The sequence below is a fragment of the Eretmochelys imbricata genome, chromosome 10, assembly GCF_965152235.1.
Source record: "Eretmochelys imbricata isolate rEreImb1 chromosome 10, rEreImb1.hap1, whole genome shotgun sequence".
NCBI lineage: Eukaryota > Metazoa > Chordata > Testudines > Cheloniidae > Eretmochelys > Eretmochelys imbricata.
The window spans coordinates 31,216,048-31,230,496 of record NC_135581.1 but is presented as its reverse complement, the minus strand read 5'-3'; the positions used below and the strand labels follow the sequence as shown (position 1 = coordinate 31,230,496).

General features: G+C 45.3%; 2 protein-coding genes across 2 annotated transcripts in view; one reads left to right on the top strand and one right to left on the bottom strand.

The window, feature by feature from the left end:
• The window catches only part of GTF3C1 (general transcription factor IIIC subunit 1), an 81,248-nt gene extending 69,581 nt beyond the window's left edge, over positions 1-11,667 (bottom strand). Inside the window, exons 1-3 of the mRNA XM_077827689.1 lie at positions 11,447-11,667; positions 5,614-5,823; positions 2,975-3,151 (exon numbers count right to left, since the gene is read on the bottom strand). Of these exons, the coding sequence (XP_077683815.1) occupies positions 2,975-3,151; positions 5,614-5,823; positions 11,447-11,667 (608 nt within the window). The remainder of the gene's footprint in view (positions 1-2,974; positions 3,152-5,613; positions 5,824-11,446) is intronic.
• Positions 11,668-11,765: 98 nt separating this feature from the next.
• KATNIP (katanin interacting protein) overlaps positions 11,766-14,449 on the top strand; it is a 180,783-nt gene continuing 178,099 nt past the window's right edge. Inside the window, exon 1 of the mRNA XM_077828584.1 lies at positions 11,766-11,887. The gene's annotated coding sequence lies outside the window, so the exon portion shown is untranslated. The remainder of the gene's footprint in view (positions 11,888-14,449) is intronic.

Sequence of the window (14,449 nt, the reverse complement as noted above, 5' to 3'; positions counted from 1 at the left end):
TCAGACGCCATCACGTGGTCGAGGGACATCTACCTAGAACACATCACTGGACATTGGCAATACCAGGAGTGATGAGCTGAAATGCTGATGAGTAGCAAAGTCGGGAAAGTATCTGAAATACTTCCCTGATGGACTGTATTTTCTAAGGAACAACCTATCCTAATTTCTCAGATACTGAGGGACAATCTTCACTCATTGCCATATTTGCTTTCCACAACCAACTCTCTGTATAACTTTTCATGAGTGATGTAACTGAATATTTGGATACTAATCTCTAAACTGTCTTGTTAAATTTATTCACCTAAATTTGGGTTATTTCAGATTAGGTACTATATGTATTTTATGACTTTTAAAACAAACTTTGTATTTTTGGATAATCTAAGCACTATACCCAGATGTACAGACACTCTTTCCTTAACCTGTGTATTATATAATTTTAACATTAGATTTAATAAGAAATTGTAAATATGGCCTGGGGCCACACGCTGAATGATGAGGATAAAAAATACTGACTAGCCGCTCAACATTAATTCTGGCATTTCCCAACTTCTATGTGTTTGACTTTGCAACCTTAACATTCTTTTGGTATATTTTTTTTAAAATGTAATTTCTTAAGTTCTTTAAAAAGCAAATGGAAAGAAAAGAAATTCCATCATGTAGAACCATACAGACCCCACTTTCCAGCAAGGCTGGAACCTTTAGGCCCACAGCACAGTCTTCTGCCACTGGACCTAACAGAGTAACTGGTAGCAGTAGCAGGCTACTATCCTCTGTGTACCAGCCATGAGAGACAGGTAAGAGTTTCCCAGAGGGTTTTCTCTGCTGTCTAGCCAATAGCTATAAATGTTGAGACTCAGGAATCCTGGGTTTAATTCCAAGTGTTCTAGTACTTACAGACTCTTCTGTACCTGTATCCCCTCTGCTTCTAACCCAACCCCAGCCTGATCCTGCCTTCCCCCCGTGTTTTCCAGACAGGCTGTTTCCTCCTACCCTGAAACTGTGACAGGTGCATCTCTGATCCCACAGAGACCTCCATGCAAAATTTTGAGTCCCTAACATCATTCTCTGAAACAGATGAACGGTCATTGTTTTTTAAATTCAGCCTGGGGCAAAGACCTAACATAAAATTTTTCAACTTGAACATTTAGATTCTGACAAAATTATAGGCAACAAAAAACAGGGTCTTACAATGGAAAGCATAGCTCCATGTATAATTAACATCCTGTATAAAAAGCGTATACTTGCAGGAAGTAGAAGAAGCAGGTGGAAGCTTTCTTTAGACAATGTAGGGCCATAAAAGCCACATTTCTAACATGCCTAACTTAGGCTTGCATTTTAAATAAATATTAAATTTCTAGTCCTTATGGTTACAAAGAAAATCTTGTGAACAAGAACAGAACCTTTTACACCTTTCTAGGTCTGCAGAGAGTTTCAGTGTCTGAGCTTCACAGGTAGGGCCCTATCAAACTCACGGTCCATTTTGGTCAATTTCACGGTTGTAGCTATTTAAATCTGAAATTTCATGGTGTTGTAATTGTAGGGGTCCTAAGGCAAAAAGGAATTGCGAGGGGTGGCGGCGGGGGGTGTTGCAAGGTTATTGTTGGGGGGGTTGTGGTACTGCTACCCTTACTTCTGTGCTGCTGCTGGTGGCGGCGCTGCCTTCAAAGCTGGGCAGCCGGAGAGTGGAAGCTACTGGCCAGGAGCCTAGCTCTGAAGGCAGAGCTGCTGCCAGCAGCAGCGCAGAAGTAAGGATAGCATGGTATGGTATTGCCACCCTTACTTCTGCACTACTGCCTGCAGAGCTGGGCCTTCAGTCAGCAGCCGCCACTCTTTGGCTGCCCAGCTCTGAAGGCAGTGGCAAAGACATAAGGGTGGCATGGTGTGGTATTGCCAACCTTACTTCTGTGCTGCTGCTGGTGGAGTGCAGCCTTTGGAGTGCACCTGGCCAACAGCCACCGCTCTCCAGCTGCCCAGCTCTGAAGGCAGTGCAGAAGTAAGGGTGGCAATACCGTGACCCTCCTAAAATAACTTTGTAACCGCCCCCCCGCAACTCCCTTTTGGGTCAGGATGCCCAATTTGAGAAACGCTGGTCTCCTCAGTGAAATCTGTATAGTATAGATTAAAAGTACACAAAAGACCAGATTTCATGGTCTGTGACATGTTTTTCATGGCCGTGAATTTGGTAGGGCCCTATTCATAAGCAGCAGGAATGGTATGAAATTAGCATGGATAGCAGCAGTAAAACTACAGAAAGTCTGAACATGGCAAGAACCATGCCAGTTTCATGCTGCTGCTTGGCAAAACTAACAAAAACAGCAGAAGCAGGGAATTAAACTGTTAATAAGGTTAAGAGGAAGGGATAGGAGATAAAAAACTGGAGTCTTGAACAGAGGGGTAGAGTAGCAACAAATGATCTGGGTTGGGTGGAGCTTCAAGTTTTCCTATCTAGTAGCTGGAAACTAGTATAAAGGAAGCAGGTCCCAACCAGGGTTCAGGTACAGCAGCTCAGCAGAGACCCCCGCACCATCCCCTTCATATAATCTGGGGGTAGGTGAAGGGAGCGAAGCAGCAACTGAGCTTCTAAGTTGCACACCTGGACTTTGCAGCACTTCATGTTTTGTATCTAGCTATAGCTATTAGGATCAGTCCTCCACATGAAAGTAATCCCTACATATAAGCAGGTTAGGACAGGAAATTAAAATACCATCTCCAACTGAAACTGGAGGAGCAATTTAAAGAAAGCATAAAGTAGTTAACCAAATGGGAATTTGGTAAAGACACAAGGTTAATAACTATTTTGGTGAGGAAGTACCAGGAAATTTAGTTACTACAAGCAGTAAGCTGGCATCTCAAGCAGCACAGGACCTGCAGAAACAAAGTGCCTGTAATACTGTGATGATACATTCCTGATGAATGAAGCCTTATCTGCAAGGCTTTGATTTACTTTATAAACAGCAACAAACACTATACTTACTTGAAAGCGCCACTGTGAAGGTCTCTCTGAAGTTCCCCTTGCCATCTAGCACGACCTAATCGCTCCAAAATGCAGTAGGAGAAGTCTGGGAGTTTTAAGTCTGGATCCCCCTCCCAGCCAATTAAAGCCCTGTAGCGCAGAACCTGTGAAGCAACGATGACTAGTTTCTCCCCCCACCTACAAAGCAAACAGCAAGAGATGAGAGGTTAATTTCCCAGAGCTCCTAAATTTAACCATTTCCCCACCTGCTTCCTTTTCTGAGCGAAAATGATTACTGAAGGGATTACTTCAGCTGATGACTTAGGACTTTCCTCTTCATGACTGCACATAACAGCCATTAACATTACAAACAATTATCTGTAACTCCAGAAAAATTCTTCACTAGCACCAAGTTTGAAATTTAGGAAGTTGAACTGCCTGCCTGGCTCCTATCCAAACTTTTCTCACCTTCCTGATATAGAACTGAGGTATGATCCTGTTCTCAACCACTATCTCCATATAGGATGAGGACAATTGCAACAATTCCACGATAGGCTTGATATTCGGCAAGTCAACTGACATCAGCAATAACAAGAGGCTTGTTACTCAGAACTGCTTTCACAACACTGTTTTAAGTGCTGAACTGAGGGATGGAAAGGATCAAATTATTTTTCAGGAAGTTAGTAAGGTGCTTAGGCTTGATCTAAACTTAAAAGTTAGGTCGACTTAGCTACAGCACTCAAGGGTTCTGAAAAATTCACACTGTAGATGCAGCTAGGTTGACAGAAGAATTCTACCTTCAGGAAGTGTAGGAAGTGTCTACAGCATGGCACTAGAGCAGCATAGCTGCAGTGCTGTAGCACAGGCATGGGCTTAGTGAGCAGCATTAAAAGAAGTAACCTTGCAGCAGGAACTGGTGATGGAGCTTTAGTTATAACAGGAGCAGTGCACACATACAAAATGATTAGCTGCTTGGTGCATATTATACAGCCCACAGGCTCCCCAAGTGCTGATAATGCAGTACATCAAAAGAGAAATCTAAGAAGTTCCAGAGCAACTTGTTTAATCATGTTTTTAACACTGAATAGTGGTAGCATTACTAAATACATGTGCGTTTTACTCCAAACAATTGTCAAAGGAAAACCTAGACGTCTCCACTGTACTACCAGGGATATGTAGTATCTTGGCAGCACTGAGAGCTAACTGGTGGCCCCAAGACTATGTTCATTAGAAACATTTAAAAGAGAAAAACTTCAAAAGCTTGGGTTTGAAAATCTATATATCTGGTTCCCAGGTTAAATTCCTCAATTGTTAAAATGGAGAGAAGCTAAGCTGACGGTAGGCCAGACAAAGGGTTTGGGAAGCTCAGTGCAGACAGAACATTCAGAAGTTTAACCAGCAAGCTTCAAATGATTTATCTTGTTTATGTACAAGACTTTCCCAAGGATTTATAGTTTGGCCAAATCTGGCCAGAGTTCCATGAGGACGGAAAAAGATGCCTCTCGGTCCTCCTGCCAAATTTCAGATTCTTGTTCCAAACCACAGATGTGTTAGAATGCTTTTAACATTTTTTTCTGACCATTTTTGAAATACTCATTTTCCCCAAACTTCCTCAGAAACTTTTACCTGAAATTTCTAAAAAAAAGTGACCTGAGATGGACACCAAACAGCCCAAGGTGGGTGAGATAATTTATTTATTGGACCAACTTCTGTTGGTGAGACAGACAAGCTTTCGAACCAACAGAAGTTGGTCAAATAAAAGGTATTACCTCACCCACCTTATCTCTCTAATATCCTGGGCTACAATTACTACACCAAATAGCCCATACAGTTGGTAAATTTCAGCCTAAACAGTTAAAATTTGGCAACATTATAAACAACTGAAAGTGGAATTATAATGGGAAATGTTAGGTGAAGAGATTCACAATTAGAACCCCTATAATGGTAGAAAACATGACAGCTTGGATCAGTGATATCTGGATGGGGAAGGTACAAATGTTTACAATTTTTTGAAGACTGTAGACACCAAAGAGGAAGAGGAATTATTTAGGGTGAAACGGGGCAGAAAATAGGCAGCAGAGTTTACAATAATTGGAATGCAAGACCAATGGATGCATTTGGATCTGATGAAGAAAGCTTAGTCACTCATATATGCCTTTGATGAATGTGGTGAAGGAGGGATAGATTGAAACCCCATGCCTCTGAAAATCTCAGTTCTCATTTTTGGAAGATGCACTAGAATTTTGTCTACTGCTGCAACAGAAAATCAATGTTATATTGAAAACAATGGTTTCTTTACAGAGATTTTCCTCCATTGATTTATATGTATCTAATGCAGCACAGTAATGCCAAATTAAATCATGGAGCCAGTAGGGATGTAAATATTGTTTAAAAAGTTAACCGTTTAAATGATTAAAATTATATCGTTTAATTGGTTACCGATTAAAGGGAGAGGTCCCGGTCAGTGAGGCCCGGGGTGGCCCAGGGCCGGGGGTTAACAGTTAGGGTGGGTTAATGGTAAGACTAATGCTTACCAGTTAACCATTTAATATTTTCATCCCAAGGAGCCATGCTCAGCTCTTCTTAAAAGGAGCTGTTTCCAAATAGCAAAGAATTGTAATTTAAAACGAAACACCAACAAATATTGAAATCTTACTCACTTTTCATAGGCTTCTGTGTAGGCATAACAAGGCTGCAAATCCTTTGTCCTAATTTGATCAGTATAATTTAGTCTCTCCTTAAAATATTTGCATGAACCCTGAATGCCATCCTTATTATCCAAAATCATATGGACAGGATAAATATCATCTAGAGGGACAGGATCTCTTTTAGTTTCCAGTATTCCTGTTTCAAGATCTATTTCTTCATACCTGAAATAAAAATGCAAAGAGAGTCAATATTTAAAATTGTAACATTCACAAGACAAAAACAATTTAAAAGCTGAATTTAAGATTGCTGCTACATTTCAACTGGTCTCCAGAAAATGTCTTGGAAGAAAGCTAGAACTAAAAATCCTTCAAATCTCAAAAGTCAGAAAGCCAGGAAATGCAGAATTAGAGTTGCACTTCTTAAACAAGGAATCCAAATATGTCAACATTCAGAACATAATGCAAAGGCCTTTTCTGAGGAGATGGGAGCAAAGTAAGAATTTTTAGCGTAAGTGTGTCAGGAGGGTCATAATATGCACACTGATCTTGCTGAATTTGAATGTACTTTTATTGATTTGGACATGTACCATAAGTTTTAGACAGGCACACTGAACTAATATAGAACTTGACTCTCTTTCAATACTTTTCAAAAAAAGTTGCAATGCTTTTTATTTTCTGATTATTTTGCAATAAGACAATCGTACAGAAACTAAGTTTTTGCATATTAATTTTGATTTATTTACAAAACCATTAAAATAGTGCAATTCACAAATTATTTCTAGTTTTATAGCTTTTGACAAACACAGGAGAGAGTTGTGTGCTACAACATATTAGTATACAAAACTTATGTTTAGTAACAATTAAGGTTGTGACAGTCCATACCCCACCCATGCTTTCTTTTCCATCTTGCCCACAACACTGTAAATAACCCATTCCAATACTCCATAAAGCCTTCACTTCTCTCTCCAACAGATACCCAAAAGTAATACATACCAGTTTTATCAAACTTTAATTCAAATGCAAAACCTTAAGCTACCTCATCTGCTTTTATAAAATTGTATCAAAAGATCAGTAAATCTGACTATGACATATTGCATGCATTCCGGACATTATTCCGCCTTAACACTACAAGGTTACTGTTAAGATTGTTAATCATGCTATCTCTCCACACATAGATCAGCAGCCCCCTGACCTTCATAAGCCTAGTTTAGGTTATTTGAATTACACAAGTAATTATTAGCTCCTTTCCAGACCAGGCACTGGAGAATGATTTGACACAATTTTCCACTGGTTTACACAACTGTTTAGTAGACAGCAGCAGAATCCTGTATTCCAGGGTTCTCAAACTGGGGGTCGGGACCCCACAGGGGGTCGTAAAGTTATTACATGGGGGGATTGCGAGCTGTCAGCCTCCACCCCAAACCCCGCTTTGCCTCCAGCATTTATAATGATATTAAATATATTAAAAGGTGTTTTTAATTTACAAGGCGGGAGTCCGCACTCAGAGGCTTGCTATGTGAAAAGCGTCACCAGTACAAAAGTTTGAGAACCACTGCTGTATTCTATCCATGCTTGGGAGAGGAGTCATGCTGCAAGGCAGAAGGATTCAGTGGCTAAGACGGGTTTGTCATGGGTTCTGGGCCTGCAGTGATCTTGCATAAGCTCTCTCCTTAACTTTTTTTTTTTAAATAGACAGGAATGTTCAGCAGCTCTTCCTTAACTATCTCCTATGTTTAGATTCATAGCCTTAGTCAATAATAGCAAATTGCATGGGAATTAACAGCATTTAGAAAAAGTGAGATTTGAACTCCTGGTCTCCTCTCCCTCAGCTCTGGGAGCTTTCCCTTACACAGACAGGCATGTAGTGTCATTCTTCCCCAAAAGTTAATGACAGTGTTCACACTACAACATTTATTTTTCGTTGTTGAGTTAAAAATTAACAACTTCAGTTTGGCACACTTATTTGATGTTATGGCTAAAAAGTTACAGTAAAACACGCTTTACAAACACTACTGACATATAACTGATATTCTAGGTACAGTATTCAGAGTAGCAGCCGTGTTAATCTGTATTCGCAAAAAGAAAAGGAGTACTTGTGGCACCTTAGAGACTAACAAATTTATTTGAGCATAAGCTTTCGTGACCTACAGCTCACTTCATTGGATGCATTCAGTGGAAAATACATTGGGGAGATTTATATACATAGAGAACATGAAACAATGGGTGTCACCATACACACTGTAACCGGAGTGATCACTTAAGGTGAGCTATTACCAGCAGGAGAGCGGGGGGGAAAAAAACCTTTTGTAGTGATAATCAAGGTGGGCCATTTCCAGCAGTTGACAAGAAACTCTGAGGAACAGTAGGGGGTGGAGGGGGGGAATAAACATGGGGAAATAGTTTTACTTTGTGTAATGACCCATCCACTCCCAGCCTTTATTCAAGCCTAAGTTAATTGTATCCAGTTTGCAAATTAATTCCAATTCAGCAGTCTCTCGTTGGAGTCTGTTTTGGAAGTTTTTTTGTTGAAGTATTGCCACTTTTAGGTCTGTAATCGAGTGACCAGAGATATTGAAGTGTTCTCCAACTGGCTTTTGAATGTTATAATTCTTGACGTCTGATTTGCGTCCATTTATTCTTTTATGTAGAGACTGTCCAGTTTGGCCAATGTACATGGCAGAGGGGCATTGCTGGCACATGATGGCATATATCACATTGGTAGATGTGCAGGTGAACGAGCCTCTGATCGTGTGGCTGATGTGATTAGGTCCTATGATGATGTCCCCTGAATAGATACGTGGACACAGTTGGCAACGGGCTTTGTTGCAAGGATAGGTTCCTGGGGTAGTGCTTCTGTTGTGTGGTGTGTGGTTGCTGGTGAGTACTTACTTCAGGTTGGGGGGCTGTCTGTAAGCAAGGATTTGCCTGTCTCCCAAGATCTGTGAGAGTGATGGGTCGTCCTTCAGGATAGGTTGTAGACCCCTGATGATGCGTTGGAGAGGTTTTAGTTTAGGGGCTGAAGGTGATGGCTAGTGGCGTTCTGTTATTTTCTTTGTTGGGCCTGTCCTGTAGTAGGTGACTTCTGGGTACTCTTCTGGCTCTGTCAATCTGTTTCTTCACTTCAGCAGGTGGGTATTGTAGTTGTAGGAACGCTTGATAGAGATCTTTTAAGTGTTTGTCTCTGTCTGAGGGGTTGGAGCAAATGCGGTTGTATTGTAGAGCTTGGCTGTAGACAATGGATCGTGTGGTGTGGTCTGAATGAAAGCTGGAGGCATGTAGGTAGGAATAGCGGTCAGTAGGTTTCCGGTATAGGGTGGTGTTTATGTGACCATCGCTTCTTAGCACGTAGTGTCCAGGAAGTGGATCTCTTGTGTGGACTGGTCCAGGCTGAGGTTGATGGTGGGATGGAAATTGTTGAAATCATGGTGGAATTCCTCAAGGGCTTCTTTTCCATGGGTCCAGATGATGAAGAGGTCATCAATGTAGCGCAAGTAGAGTAAGGGCATTAGGGGACGAGAGCTGAGGAAGCGTTGTTCTAAGTCAGCCATAAAGATGTTGGCATACTGTGGGGCCATGCGGGTACCCGTAGCAGGGCCGCTGATTTGAAGGTATACATTGTCCCCAAATGTGAAATAGTTATGGGTGAGGACAAAGTCACAAAGTTCAGCCACCAGGTTTGCCGTGACATTATCGGGGATACTGTTCCTGACGGCTTGTAGTCCATTTTTGTGTGGAATGTTGATGTAGAGGGCTTCTACATCCATAGTGGCTAGGATGGCGTTTTCAGGAAGATCACCGATAGATTGTAGTTTCCTCAGGAAGTCAGTGGTGTCTCGAAGATAGCTGGGAGTCCTGGTAGCGTAGGGCCTGAGGAGGGAGTCTACATAGCCAGACAATCCTGCTGTCAGGGTGCCAATGCCTGAGATGATGGGGCGTCCAGGATTTTCAGGTTTATGGATCTTGGGTAGCGGATAGAATACCCCAGGTCGGGGTTCCAGGGGTGTGTCTGTGCAAATTTGTTCTTGTGCTTTTTCAGGGAGTTTCTTGAGCAAATGCTGTAGTTTCTTTTGGTAACCCTCAGTGGGATCAGAGGGTAATGGTTTGTAGAAAGTGGTATTGGAGAGCTGCCTAGCAGCCTCTTGTTCATATTCCGACCTATTCAGGATGACGACAGCACCTCCTTTGTCAGCCTTTTTGATTATGATGTCAGAGTTGTTTCTGAGGACGTGGATGGCATTGTGTTCTGCACGGCTGAGGTTATGGGGCAAGTGATGCTGCTTTTCCACAATTTCAGCCCGTTCTACTGTACCTCAGGAATGGAGGTTGTCTAACTCTGAAATGTTCCATAATTCTGAAGAGGTTATGGACTTCAGCCACATGGGGGGGAAGGGGTTGGGGCTGCAGTCAATGGATGGGTGCGTGCGCGTTGGGGGGGATTGGGTAGTGGGCTGGTCAGGACTCTGGGGGAGGGTCATGGTTTCTGAGCCTTGGGGAACCAGGGCTCCGGGTGGGGAGCTCAGGGCTTCTGTCCCATGGGAACATTGGGGCTTAGCGCTTTCGACCTGTGGGGAACGATGGGGCTTCAGCCCCGCAGCTCCGTTCCCAGCTTCAGCCCCGCTGGGGGGGCGCCAGGGTTTGGGGCTCCCCACGGCACCACTCCCAGCTTCAGCTGGAGTGGGGGAAGGCGCACTGGGACTCGGGGCTTTAGCTATCCGGGGAGCCTTGGGCCTGAAACCAGCGTCCCCCTCATAGCTAAAGCCCCAAGTCCTGGCGCCCCCTGCGGGGCTGAAGCTGGGAAAAGAGCCACGGGACTGAAGTCCCAAGCCCCAGCACTCCCCCCGGTCTAAAGCCCCAAGGCCCCCCCCACCCACTCTGCCCAGAACCCTGCCCCCTATGGCTGCAACCCTCTGTGATTGAAGCCCTGAGTACAGTAGAGAATAAATGGACACAAATCAGACACCAAGAATTATAACATCCAAAAAACAGTCGGATATAATCTCTTTGGTCACTCGATTACAGACCGAAAAGTGGCAATTCTTCAACAACAAAAATTCAAAAACAGACTCCTTTTCTTTTTGCGAATACAGACTAACACGGCTGCTATTCTGAAACCTGAATTATAAAAGTGAGGGCAAAAACACCTCAAGTTTCTTTCCTTATCCATCTCTCTCCTTTTCATCTAAGAGGACAAAAGAAACAACTGTTGGAGTTGGGGAGCAGGTCCTGTCCTGAGAGTTTGGTCAGCAACGTTACTGAAAACACGTTTGTTAAGGTTAGTACTAAGAAACATGTTATATGTATTTCTCTTGTAACCATTTCTGACTTATGCCATAGACTTGTACTCACAAACTATCTGCTTGTAGTTAAATAAACTAGTTTATTCTTTAATTAAAACTAATCCAGTGTTGTGAATTGTCTGGGTAACTTCATTTAAGGTAGCAAACTGTTGCAAATTGATCCCCATAGCGGGGGGTGGGCCCAATATATGTGGACTGTATGGGAGAGGGCTGGACAGTGCAGAACACACGTTCTGGTTTGGGGGGGGGGGATCCCAGGCATGGGAGTGTGTTGGGGTCACCATGCAAGTCGAAACCAGACTGTGTCTGATGGGTGACTGGCAGGTTGCAGCCATACACAGACACTCAGGGTGTTTCCTGCATACTGGAAGGATGTGAGTAGCTAGAGAGGGGTACAGCAGCAAAGCATTCTGAGGCACCCAAGTTTGCAGGGCAGGGGATAACACAGCCTCTCGCCGGTTTGGACAGCGCCCCGCCGGCCCCACCCCCGCACTCCCCAACTCACTCTACTCCCCACCCCCTGCCCCCCCCTCACGGCCGCCCCTCACCGATCGTGCAGGCGGAGGGGGGGCCGCTCCCGCGGTAACAGGTAGAAGCTGAGGCCGGGCTGGGCGCTCAGGGCAGCCCACAGAAGCTGCTGGCTGGCGGGCTCCAGGGGCAGCGGGAAGGGCGGGACGCGGCTGCTCAGCCGGTGCCATAAAGTGCCCAGCGTGATCCCATCCAGACCCTCCAGGGCCACCTCGTCCAGCAGAGCCCACAGCGCCTCCATCCCGCCTCCACTCACTGCGCCTGCGTCACCGCTCTCCCGACAGACCCTGCGCCGATTCGATGAGCTCTACTGCGCCTGCGCATCCTCATTTTGCGTCACAGAGTCGCTCCGGAAGTGAGGTTTGCTAGTCGCCAGTCGCGACGGTAACCAAGGGAACCGGTAAACAGGGAGGGCGGCAGAGCTGTCGGTGTCGCCGCTGGCGGGAAAGCGACGCGACACGGTACGGGGCGGGGCGGCTCCGGGGTGAAGCAGCGGAGGAGTGGGGACGGGGTGCAGAGGGGAGGCTCCGAATTGAAGACAGAGCGCTGGCCTAGGGTGAGCGGGGAGGCCGGGATTGGGGGAGCGATGCCGACCGGGATGGGGTGCGGGGAGACCCGGCCGGGATGGGGAGGGGGCCCGCCGGTGGGCTCTGGCGCTTGTGCGATGAGGCGCCCCGGCCGCAATATAGCAATGTTTGTTCTGGCACCACCCGCCGTTGCCCAGGAACAGCGGTCGGTGTTCAGCTTAAAAACCAAGGCTGAAGCGTTGGGTCTTCGCCTCTGCCCCAAACAGCCGCTTTCAAGGGGCTCTTGCAAGACCGTCTCCTGCCTGCTGATATTTCGAAGGTCCAGTTTCTAAACAGCTCTGTGCGTTTAATATCGACATGGAACGAAGGAATGTCTCTTAACTGAGCCGGTTCTATTACGGATTAGTGCATTGTGACTCGTTTTTACATAATTGATTTCCTAAACTATCCTGTGGTTGGCCTGTTGAAGTTATAGAACAGGAAAAAATAGAAAACAAGTAAGAATAAGTTTGTTTTGGAGTAGCTAATGTGAATTCTAGTGTTCATCTGTTTTTATTGTCAATACAACGTATGAATTGTAAAGTTAGTAGAAACTGTAGCTCTGTTACCTTGGCTGATTATTTCCACACCTTTTAGAGCAGTGGTGAGCAACCTGCGGCCCATCAGGGTAATCCGCTGGCGATTTGTTTACAGGTGATGGCCAGCCCTCTCCGCTTCCAGCAGCTCCCATTGGCCGGGAATGCTGAACCGCGGCCATTGGGAGCTGTGGGCAGCTGTCCCTGCAGATGGTCGATGTAAACAAAAAGAAAAGGAGTACTTGTGGCACCTTAGAGACTAACAAATTTATTTGAGCATGAGCTTTCATGAGCTACAGCTCACTTCATCGGATGCATTTAGTGGAAAATACAGTGGGGAGATTTATATACATAGAGAACATGAAACAATGGGTGTTACCATACACACTGTAACGAGAGTGATCACTTAAGGTGAGCTATTACCAGCAGGAGAGCGGGAGGAGGGGGGACCTTTTGTAGTGATAATCAAGGTGGGCCATTTCCAGCAGTTGACAAGAACGTCTGAGGAAAGGGGGAGGAAGAAATAAACACGGGGAAATAATTTTACTTTGTGTAATGACCCATCCACACCCAGTCTCTATTCAAGCCTAAGTTAATTGTATCCACTTTGCAAATTAAATTCCAATTCAGCAGTTTCTCGTTGGAGTCTGTTTTTAAAGTATTTTTGTTGAAGTATTGCCACTTTTAGGTCTGTAATCGAGTGACCAGAGAGATTGAAGTGATCTCCGACTGGTTTTTTATTCTTGATGTCTGATTTGTGTCCATTGATTCTTTTACGTAGAGACTGTCCAGTTTGGCCAATGTACATGGCAGAGGGGCATTGCTGGCACATGATGGCATATATCACATTGGTAGATGTGCAGGTGAACGAGCCTCTGATATTGTGGCTGATGTGATTAGGCCCTATGTTGATGTCCCCTGAATAGATATGTGGACACAGTTGGCAACGGGCTTTGTTGCAAGGATAGGTTCCAGGGGTAGTGCTTCTGTTGTGTGGTGTGTGGTTGCTGGTGAGTATTTTCTTCAGGTTGGGGGGCTGTCTGTAAGCAAGGACTGGCCTGTCTCCCAAGACAGTAAACAAACTGTCTCGTGGCCCGCCAGCGGATTACCATGATGGGCCGCAAATTGCCCACCACTGTTTTAGCGGTTACGTGAACAGGAGAAAAAAAGAGGTTTTTTCCTTTCCCTGTTTTTTGTTTATATTAGAAATTCAGGTCTTATCTAATACATGTATAGATGACAGTCTTAAGTCGACCTAGGTAAGGTCGACTTACAGCCACTGCAGTAATTACTGTGGTGGCGGATGTCCACGCGGCCCTCTTTCTGTTGGTGGTGTGCGTCCTCACCAGGAGCACTCCCACTGACTGAAGAAGGGGCGGAGTGGCCCTGAGAGCCAGGGCTTTCAGCTCTGCGCAGCTTCCCGCTGGGCTTCTCACCTTCCAGTCCCTGTTGGGGGTGGGGGGAGCCACCTGCAGCTTATCGTCTCCAGCAGCTTATCACCTCCAGCAGGGAGAGCGACACCCAGTATCTGGTTGGCAGCCTTGCTCCTGGCAGGGAACCAAGAGCCCAGGGGGCAGCCGGGCTCTGAGTTGGGACCGTGGATGCAGCCGGGCTCCCTGCCAGGAGCAGAGAACCAGGACACTGGAGGGTAGCGGGGGCTCTCAGTGGGGAGCCGGGACTCTGGGGGTGGGGGTAGCAGAGCTTCCAGTGGGGAGTCCAGGCAGCAGCCCAAGCCGGGAGCCTGGCTGGCAGCCCAGCTTGGAGTGGAGAGGGGGCAGCAGCCCAGGTGAGAGTCAGGCTTTCTTGTCAATTTCATAGCTCTGAGTGGCTCAGAGCTGTGAAATTGACAAGACAACCAATAGCGCATGTAAGTAATGCAGTGTCTATATTGACACTGCATCTTCCTAACTACACCGACATA